At 36.4% G+C, this 10,647-nt stretch overlaps 1 protein-coding gene across 1 annotated transcript; it reads left to right on the top strand.

The window, feature by feature from the left end:
* The first annotated feature begins 1,685 nt into the window (after nucleotides 1-1,685).
* On the top strand, nucleotides 1,686-10,358 carry LOC107803907 (replication protein A 32 kDa subunit A). The gene is made up of 11 exons (XM_016627703.2): nucleotides 1,686-2,134; nucleotides 3,281-3,429; nucleotides 3,514-3,624; nucleotides 5,770-5,867; nucleotides 6,208-6,249; nucleotides 6,335-6,412; nucleotides 7,847-7,925; nucleotides 8,035-8,118; nucleotides 8,223-8,302; nucleotides 9,710-9,778; nucleotides 9,899-10,358. The coding sequence occupies exons 2-11, from the start codon at nucleotides 3,334-3,336 to the stop codon at nucleotides 9,978-9,980; spliced, it is 819 nt and encodes a 272-aa protein (XP_016483189.1). The 5' UTR covers nucleotides 1,686-2,134; nucleotides 3,281-3,333; the 3' UTR covers nucleotides 9,981-10,358.
* Nucleotides 10,359-10,647: the final 289 nt, after the last annotated feature.

The raw sequence follows: 10,647 nt of genomic DNA, 5'->3' as shown, positions 1-10,647 counted from the left end.
TGTATCGGTTCCCTATATTATGGTGATTAAGGACATATATGATGGGGCTAAGACTCGGGTTAGGACAGTAGGAGGCGACTCTGAGCAGTTTCCGGTTGTAATGGGGTTACACCAAGGTTCTGCGCTCAGACCATTCTTATTCGCCCTCGTGATCGACGCGTTAACACACCATATTCAAGGAGAGGTGCCATGGTGCATGCTATTTGCCGATGACATAGTTCTGATTGATGAGTCGCGAGCCGGTGTTAACGAGAGGCTAGAGGTTTGGAGACAGGCTCTTGAGTCTGAGGGTTGAGCAGGACGAAGACGGAATACCTGGAGTGTAAATTCAGCGCTGAGCCAGGGGAAGTGGGCGTGGATGTGAGGCTTGAATCACAGGTCATCCTGGGTAGAGGCAACTTCAAGTACCTTGGTTCGGTTATCCAGGGGGAGGGGAGATCGACGAGGATGTCACACACTGTATTGGGGTAGGATAGATGAAGTGGAGGTTAGCATCTGGAGTCCTGTGTGACAAGAGAGTGCCACCAATACTCAAAGGTAAGTTCTATAAAGCGGTGGTTAGACCAGCCATGTTGTATGGGGCTGAGTGTTGGCCCGTTAAGAACTCACATATCCAGAAAATGAAAGTAGCAGAAATGAGGATGTTAAGGTGGATGTGCGGGCATACTAGGATAGATAAGATTAGGAATGATGTTATTCGGGAGAAGGTGCACGTGGCTCCCATTGATGACAAGATGCGGGAAGCGAGGCTTAGATGGTTCGGGCATGTTCAAAGGAGAAGCCCAGATGCTCCGGTATGGAGGTGTGAGTGGCTGGTTGTGGAGGGCACGAGAAGAGGTAGAGGGCGGCCTAAGAAGTATTGGGAAGAGGTGATCAGAAAGGATATGGCGAGGCTCTAGATTTCCAAGGACATGACACTTGATAGGAAGATGTGGAGGTCGAGTATTAGAGTTGTAGGTTAGGATGTAGTTGAGTCTTGACTTACTTCGTACCATTGTGGGACTGGCCACGCAGGGTTTTTGTCTAGGGTAGCTAGTGACAATGTTGTGTTTTACTATTTCGCTTTTCAGTGCATGTCCTATTTACTAGCTATCGTTTTTTGCTTTGCATCTTTCTTCTGCATTTCATGGTGTTCCTATTTTTTCTATGATTGTTGTGGTGATACTAATGTTGTCTCCTCTTGTCGTTTTGTCTTTTTGTTTTCTTGAACCGATGGTCTTTCGGAAACAATCGCTCTACTCCTTTGGGGTAGGGGTTAGGTCTGCGTATACACTACCCTCCCCAGACCCCATTAGTGAGATTCTACTGGGTTGTTGTTGTTGTAATTACGTTTATTAGGCGCATTATATATTAAAAATCACAAAAAATACGATGGTCATGTTTTTATTTTAGCTTTTAGTTTTAAATTAATTAGTATTAAGTTAATTAATTATTTAAATGTTAGAAATAGATAATTAGGGTGTTGCAAATTAGTTTTGATTTACGAATTAATTTAGGTTTTTAGTTAATTTGATTAGAATTTAAAATCAAAGAAAAATCAAGAAAAAGAAAGAAAAGAAAAAGGGCTTGTCTTGTGTTGAACTTGGACTGGGCTAATTTGGCAGCGGCCCAGACACCTTTAATTCTGCCCAACCTTATGCAAAGCCCAGGCCTACTCCCCATTTTATAAGGACACCCTAATTCACTCACCTGGGACGAAGAACATAACAGAAACCTCCCCCATATTGGAAACCAGCAGCCGCACCCCTCCTCTCTCTCGCTCTCAAATCACCTTTCTCTTTGCCAAGCGCCGGAATCCGGCGAGTCAGCAGCCACCGGCGACTGCTACTCGTTCCCCTGTTCCCCCCCCTCTCTCCCCTTTCCCTCTACTGCTGTCTTGTCCAAACCCAAGAGAGAACAAGCCATTAGCCGCCGACTCCCCTAACTCCTCTCAATAGAAGAACGCTAAATCAGAAAGAAAGGGTTCAAAGCTGATTTTTAATTTCTTTCAACTGGTACATATTCTCTGAGACTTCGAAAGCTGGTCCGAGTTGAAGAGCTGCTGTATTTCGGTTATTTTCATCCTGCTGTAGCTGTGCTTAGGAGCTTTAACCTTTATTGGTCTTAGTCTGCTGCCTTTTGTTCCTGCTGTTAGGTATGTTAATTATTTCCTCTGTAATTCTCAACTATGTATGAATGAAGGCCTAAATAGTTTACTGAATCCATGTCTAATTTTGGTGTATTTATTGTGACTGACTACTAGATCTTCTTCATTTAATTGCTTTGTTAAGTGTTTAAATCTGAATATTTAAGTTGAATCTCTTCAAAAGTTGTGGTGCTGGGCGTGCCCTCACAGAATTTCTTTACATTTTTTTTATTTGAGTTTGAGTGGCAGAACTTCATTTCAATGATTAGGATTAACACTTAATAATGCTATTTGTTTAATTGAAGTTGGATTATGGAAATGAACAACCACGAATGCCCTAGCATGCTTTAGGCTAGACCTATCAATTATCGTGACTATGTACACGTTCACGTGGCATAGTTATGAATTTCCAAATTAAAAGCAAAGTACTCGTTCGTGCTACTTTGGCCAAACATTCTTAATTAATAATAATGTGTTATTAGTTTTGTACACGTACACTACATGACTTGACACACCAAACAAAATGAGTACACGTACGCGTGACTCATTTCAAGATAATTTCATAATGCCATAATCAAGTAATCTAGGTAAAATGCACATAGGTTCTAAAACACTTAATTAAACAATTTAATTAAGTCAGGTATGATTAAAAGTGACCGTGCTAAAACCACGGAATCCGGGAATGCCTAACACCTTCTCCCGGGTTAACAGAATTCCTTACCCGGTCTTATGGTTTCACAAACTTTAGAACAGAGACAAATTTTCTCTATTTGGGATTTAAAATAAACCGGTGACTTGGACACCATAATTATCCCAAATGACAACTCTAAAATTAAATAAATAATCCCATTTCGATTAATGTCATTTGAATTGAAAAATTCCCTATTCCCTTGGGAAAAAGGAGGTGTGACAGCTACTGCATTTGTTTACTAGAAATTATGGTAGCAATTCACACAATCTATATTGGACGCAACTTTTATTATGTTCGTTAGGGTTTATTTGTTTGAATATTATTAATTTACTATTTAGTGGGCACCGCTTAAATAATTTATAAAAACAGAATACATGTTAAATGGCGGCACAAAAATAGGGCATTTCTGCACTTTCCCTTCGGTTTATATGGTTACAATATAAAATTTATTCCTCTGTCAACAGCACACAACATCTATTTGACCTTTTGAGAGAGCAAAGTAAATAAATCAAAAAAAATGTTTGGAGGCAGTCAATTGGACTCATTTTCTGGCGGAGGTTTTATGCCTTCTCAATCAACTCAAGGCTCCGATCCTTCACGCACTTCCGCTAAGGTAATGAATCTCTGCTATAAACCTTTTCCTTTTCTGATGTATTTTTCTCGCATGTGACAAGATTCTTTTTATTTTTTTGGACAGAGTCGTGATAACCCACCTCTGCTTCCGCTAACAGTGAAACAGATAAGCCAAGCAATACAATCAAGTGATGAGAAATCTAACTTTGTTATTGATGGTGTCGATGTCAATAATGTAAGTGTTGTTTTTCTTATTTTTTCTTCTTCTTTTGAAGTCAAGAATTTGTTCATTTTTTCGGTACTCGGTCGGTTCTAAAAGGAATTATGGAATTCGGAGCACAAGGGTTAAAACATTTAAATTTTGTTCTTAATTGGTGTATCCATGTCACAACTTCTTTACTAGAAAAAAGGGAATTCACATAACTGGAAACGAAATTAAAAGTATTTTCAAATCACAATTGTTTGTGATTACAAGGATTCAAGAAAAAACCACTTTGACTGTTCATATTAATAGTGTCATATGAAATGGGAGGAGGTAATATTTTGGATTACTTGATTCTTCTGTTTAGAATTTTTGAGGGTCAATATTGTTATTCAGTACCTTCCACTGAATTCGGGTATACGGTATACCTGTGGAAATTTCCACTTAATTTTTGGTTTGTAGTTTTTGTGGGTCATAGTTTAGTCAATTCCTTGGATGGTCACCCAAGTTACGGGGATATCCTAGCAAAGTCACTTTTGTTTTATTGAGGACAAGAAAATCACTCAACAATTGCCCTTTTGACTCAAAAAATAAAAAGTACATATTTAATATACCATGTCATATTAAAATTCATTTTTAATAACAAAACTCATTTAACACATGACCCAAGTACACAACTAACTCACCCGACAAAAAAATTGGTCTATCTTATAAGTTCCTAGCCTATTCATATTTCCACATATTCCTTTGTAAAACTAGACTAGATAAAACATAAAATTCTAGGGATCTACAATCCAAATATGAACTTTTCAAAGTAAACAATGCATTCCTCCAGTTCTTCAAGGAGTAATTTAATAAATTTGTAGAGGGAAATGTCCTCCAACCGCTACATAGCTTTGATGTCGACCAAAGAGACTACCACGAGGTAAAATCCAAAGGTCTTTTAGTTTTTGTCTTTTAAGTATAGAAGATGAAATACTTTCATGTGTTTTCTGTATATTTTCTTATATATGTTTCCGCCAAATACTTTGTTGTTTTAATTTATATTCAAATAAATTTCAGTACAAACTTCACAGAAGAAAAGTTCTGTGGAATGCCTTTTTTTGGAGTACTTTCTTAGATTTTTTGGCTAACAAGACTATTCAAAATAAGATGCAATTTTTCTGAAAAATTCAAAAAGAATGCCGATGCATGTTATTTTCGTCTCTTATTATATATTTTTATATTTTTATCTATATCATCTGTCTATTGTAGGAGTACCTAGTATCCAAATGGACCACTGCCCAAAACTTAACATTAATATATTAATTAACTTAACAAGGACCATTGGCCAAAAGTTAAGAAATAGTAGTCTTAATCGTGTTAGATTTGCCTGTAGTTTGAAATCAAAGAGTTCTTTACATTAATATATTGATAGTAAATCCTTTTTCATGTTGGGTGGGTTAGATGTGTACTTGATCATGTGTTAAATGAGTTTTATTATTAAAAAATAGAATTTTAATATGACATGGTATATTAAATGTGTTTTTTATTTTTTGAGTAAGGGCAATTGTTGGGTGATTTTTTTGTCCTAAATAAAACAAAAGTGACTTTGGTAGGATATTCCAATAACTTGGGTAACCATTCAAGAAATTGTTCGTCAAAATTTTATTTGTTTGTTTTGTTACAATTGTGACAAATTTCACTTAATTTTGGACTTAATTTGTTTTTTTTGGGTCAAGATTTTGGTTGCCAATAAACTCTAAGCTCCTCTTTGGCCATATATTTTGGCAACTTTTTTTCATTTTTTTATAAACATTATTTGTTCATGGAATATGATTAGTTTTTTAAATGTTTTGATTTTTTTTTTCAAGTTTCCAATATCTAGTTTAGGGTAGTTTTGGGTGAAATTTTTCTTCCACTCACAAAATTTCAATTTGTTTTCAAATAAAATGAACGTTCAAATGCAATTTCTACTTCCAAAAATTATTTTTTAACAACTTTAAAAAATTCTTTTTCAAAGTTTCAATCAAATCTATGTCCAAACGCTAGGTAGTTCTAGTGGTTAAGCTACTCTTTCATTGGTGCTGTGTGCTAAGGTGCCATTTCCAGTGTTGTGTAAATATTGTAAATTTATTCCTTCCACTAGGATAGATATTTTCGGTTCGTCTGTGAAATTTTACCCAACTTTTGGTTTAGGTGAGATTGGTCGGATTGGCATTTAAAAAATCCGAGAGAGTGACAGATGTGGCTTTTACAATTGATGATGGCACTGGTCGCATTGAATGCACTAGATGGTAAATTTTCTTGCTTTTTTTTTTCTTGACATTACATTTTCTCAGTTATATAAAGACATAAAAATAAGTATATGATCTGCATGCTGTTAGGGGGCAAACAATGGTCGTCCTAACGGGATCCATTGCTGCTAGAGCACTTAAATTAAAACTTACTTCTTGTAATTAACTTTCACATTTTGGCTGTGTTTCTCTTTTGGCAACTAATGTGAACTTGTGTTTCCCTAATTGAAATGCAACAAGTTTGACCCAACTTAACAAAATTAGGGAGCTCAATGCAGTATTTGAAGGTTGATGTTGTCTACCTTGATGGCTCTAGGTTTAATCTCTTACCCTTTTGCAGGGTGAATGATGCTGTGGATACCAAGGAAGTAGAGGAAGTATCGTAAGTCACGTCTCTATCAACCATTTGGGAGCCAAGATGTGTTTTCTCTTTCTTTACCTTTGTAAATCTACATTTCTTTAAGCAGGGATGGGATGTATGTGCGGGTCCACGGGCACTTGAAAGGTTTTCAGGGTAAAACACAGCTAGTGATTTTTGCTATCAGGTTTGTGAAGTTTATGCTTTTATTCTTGTTCTATCTTAATAAATGCTCTATACTTGTACGATCTCAACTATCCTATGGCCAAATTTTCCTTGTTATTGCTATTATGTTGCAGTTCGTCATTAATATCTCTAACGGATAATACCTTTTTCTTCTCAAGAGTTGGACAATATCATGACCTCATAATGTCTTCATCGAATGGAACTACTTTTTTGATAGAATATTCACACCCTTGATTTTTCTCCAATTACTGGGGAAAACTAATCCATAATCCTCTTCTACTTGTTAGTTTTGATGCAAGGATGATCTCTTTGTTCATTTATTTGTGTTCTCTCTGATGGGGGAACAACCTTTCCCTTTAGCACTACCCGATTTCAACTTACATAGCCAATCTTGCAGTCCTTCAAGTGTGAGGTGTTCACTGAGAACCATAGAGATTTACAGTGTATGTCTTATGGTGTTTCGTCAATTGAACTTTATGATCTTTATCAAACTTTGGTATGATTAGTCATTTCAAGTATGTAATATCTGCTTTTCCAGGTAGTTTCTTAAACATTTTAAGACTGATCCATAAGTTATCAATTAGGCCACCTCTTGTTGTACACTGTATTGAAGTTTGCGCCCCCGACTTTTTGTTTTTGCCTAGAGAAAGGTAGAATATTCGAAGACAACAATTTAGTATTGGACACTGGGGACATGCTGAGGGATTGAATCAGGGCAGCTTAGTGTTTATTTGTTATAGAAACTATTTTCTTGGACTTGCGTACTCTTTGTTTGTGAATTAATGCCCTTTGAGTGTTTTTTCAGATGGTGTGAGGTTTTTGATAGCTTTCAATTCCATGTATAGCTTTCTTTGTGTTTCTCTTTCTTGATCATTTTTAGGATGTCTATAGTGATATTGAGTGCCGAAATTATCTTCGGGTGGTTTGTGGTTGAACTTTGCTTGTTCCACAGATCAGCCTTGACTAATCTTTAGTTTGGCGTATTACTTGTAATTTAGAGATTTTATATTGTTTGTTCCTTATGGACCTTGGTTTTAATTAAATTGAACTCTAGAATCACTTGTTGATGAAGGGTGAGACTCCATTCTCCCTGGCTGTTTGCCCAGTTTTCACGAGGCATCCCTGAGTTTTCAAGATATGAATGTCACCTCTTAACCTTTCGAAAGCAAACATTTTATCTCCCAGTAACTTAGTTTATGCTGCATGTGCAACTAATGTAAAATGAAGTTGGTTTCTTTAGCTTTTATTGTCCTCCAAAATATGATATGTGAAAATTTTCCCAAATTCTCTTCCTTTCAAGTCTTTAACAAAAGGTTTATCTTAACTCTTTGTCACCCTTGCCAGAAAGATTGCTAAAGACTTTACATCATTGTATGTAGTGATTCTTTTATAAGCTTATCAATAAACACTATTTTGGTCGTTGATGATTGTTCAGACCGATAACTGATTACAATGAAGTTGCTACACACTTCCTTGAATGTATCTATGTCCATCACTGCAATAGGAAGCCACAGGTAATAATCTGGCTTCTAAAAGCAAATGAGAGTTTGATATAAATCATCCTTTTCTATTCCTTCTACAGCCCCACTTGTAGAATAACTTTTACGCTTTTCTCTAATACAGAGCGGTCTCTCTGTCTCCACTCCCGGTCAAACTGATGTCCCTGCAGCAGTTAGTGCCCCTTCGAGTGGATTCAATTCCAGTCAGGTTAGTATTGGACTATGCAGTTATGGTTCCAGATTGCTATTCTACTATGCATCATGCACAGATGATTATGTTTGATTATCTGCTTCATCCATTATTTCTTTCAGTTGTCTGGACATTTGAGCATCGATGGGCTTAAGGGCATAGAGAAGGCAGTGATGGATTATTTGGAACAGCCGTCATCACTGTAAGTTGTTTAATATGCTGTTAATCATATCACTGATTCATGATGCTCATAGCTTCTCTTTGGTTGATAAACTATTTCAGAAGAGCAAATTTTATTGATTATGAATAGTATTCTTTCTAAGTGACATAGTCTAGTTTTCAAGAGAATCTATCTTTTTTGGTTTTGGTTTCCTCTCCATACACACATACATGCATATGTATAGACGCATATACACACTACAGCTCAAATCTAAATCCTCTTTGAGCAGACACTGAACACACCATGATTTATCTATGTTCATATTTTGCAATGAAGACGATGACCTGAGAGTATTTTAGTAAACTTTATGGGATAATTATATTTTGTTCAGAGCAATTGATTCTGAAAAGTTATAGTTCTGAAAGAAAGGAAAAGTAGAAAAGAGGTCAGCGACTTTGAAACTACTGCCTCAACGTGCTGAAGGCATTTGATTTGACGCTACTTGCCATTTTAAGCCAAATATTTACTGAAAAATGTGAATCCTATTTGGTTGTGCTTGTGGGAGGTAGCAAGTATCTCATGGAATTAGTCGATGTGCGCTCAAGCCAGAGGTGGATCTAGGATTTTTATAACATGGTGCACCACTAAGAAGAAAAAAGAATATTTAGTGGGAACTGATCCCTCTTCCTTTGGGTAGATATAACTCAATATATAACCAAATGCGCCATTCAACCATTTTGGAGCACAGGGGCCAACAAATAAGATCAATTCTAGGAAATATGTACATAAAATACCCATTTTGGAGGAAATACCATGGGTTCACATGCATCATACTTTGGCCAAAATCTGCCCCTGGCTAAAGTTGGACCAGACACCACGGTTATAAATTTGATTGCACATATAACGTTTTTCCGAAACTACTATCTGGAAAATGTTCTTTGATGAGAACCATTTGTGGAGGTAATTTTCAGTGCTTGATTGGTCATGTGTATTTGTAGCAATTAAAATTTAAGGACGATTGGAATGTTTTCATATGGATATCAAAAATAAAAACACTCTTCTCTATTTGTAGGAGTAAGTGATATGTATAGTGGAGGGAATCACAATAATTATGCCCTTAAGGAAGAAACACATTGAAATATGGTAAATCTTCCATCAAACTAGCAAAAAGAGCAAGATTTCCATGCTTCATTTGGAAATCAAGATAAATATCATTTCCTAGAGTTTGTTCAATGTTAGTTAAAACATAACCGGCTCATACCAATTTTGCCTTTTGTGGAACATGTAGTTGGCGTCTGAGTAATTCTGCAACATGTAGCCCTCAACTGCTGTTAATACCATTCTGTAATATTGTAGAAGGGGTCTTTTGAAGAACTTCTTTCATCTTCGTTTGAGTTGATCATGTTTCCTAGCTCTAGATGCAAAATCTTATCATTTATCCATGTTCAGTTCACAGGAGAAAGGGATACACTGGAATGAAATTGCTCAACAACTTAAAGTTCCTCTGGAGAAAATCAAGTATATCTCTTTATCTATCAAACAAAAAGATAAAGGACAATTTTGTTCCTCATTTTCATTTGCATGCAGATTGTAACAAGTGCCTTCTTTATAACCTTAATCTTTTTTGAATCTTGATAGGGAAGCAATAGCATCTCTTGAATCGGAAGGGCTGGCTTACTCTACCATCGATGAATGTCATTACAAGTCAACAAGTGCTTAAAGCTTTGCTTACATGCTCAGGGAATCAGGGGAAAGGTGATGCATTATAGTTAAGCTTGCCCTCGTCAAATATATCTAGTTTTAGTAACTGATTTCCGTCAGGTCTAGATTCATGTTGGAGTTGACTTTGAACGAACTAAAGTCTGAGAAAGGTCATGCATTATAGTTAAGCTTGTCCTCGTCAAATATATCTAGTTTTAGTAACTGATTTCTGTCAGGTCTAGATTCATGTTGGAGTTGACTTTGAACGAACTAAAGTCTGTGAGAAGGTTTGTGTTTTTTGCCACTCCTGTTTTGATGTAAAGAATTACCCATGGATGGGGGTAAACAGATCTTAGTCTTTCAAAATCTCCACAATGGCAATGGTGCTTTTGGCAAACCTAGTAGTGGAGCAACCCAGTTGAAGCCCCTTTGGGAGCTCAATGTTTTTTTTCCTTCATTTACTAGTCAAACGATAACCATGTCTTTTATTGAGAGCATTGGTCAATTGACCTATATCCTTAGATGATCCCTCTATTACAAAGCCAAACTGGATAACCCAAGAGGCACAAAATTTTTAACCACTTTGCACCAAAATCAATAAATGCAACACGACGTACCTTTGATCAATGTTTTCATCACTTGTTAATTGTTAAGTGCCAAGTGTATTTTAATTTTGCGAGGGTTTA

Source organism: Nicotiana tabacum, chromosome 21 (assembly GCF_000715075.1).
Source record: "Nicotiana tabacum cultivar K326 chromosome 21, ASM71507v2, whole genome shotgun sequence".
Taxonomy (NCBI): Eukaryota; Viridiplantae; Streptophyta; class Magnoliopsida; order Solanales; family Solanaceae; genus Nicotiana; species Nicotiana tabacum.
Note: the sequence above shows the minus strand (reverse complement) of the source record. Positions and strands in the feature narration are given on the sequence as shown.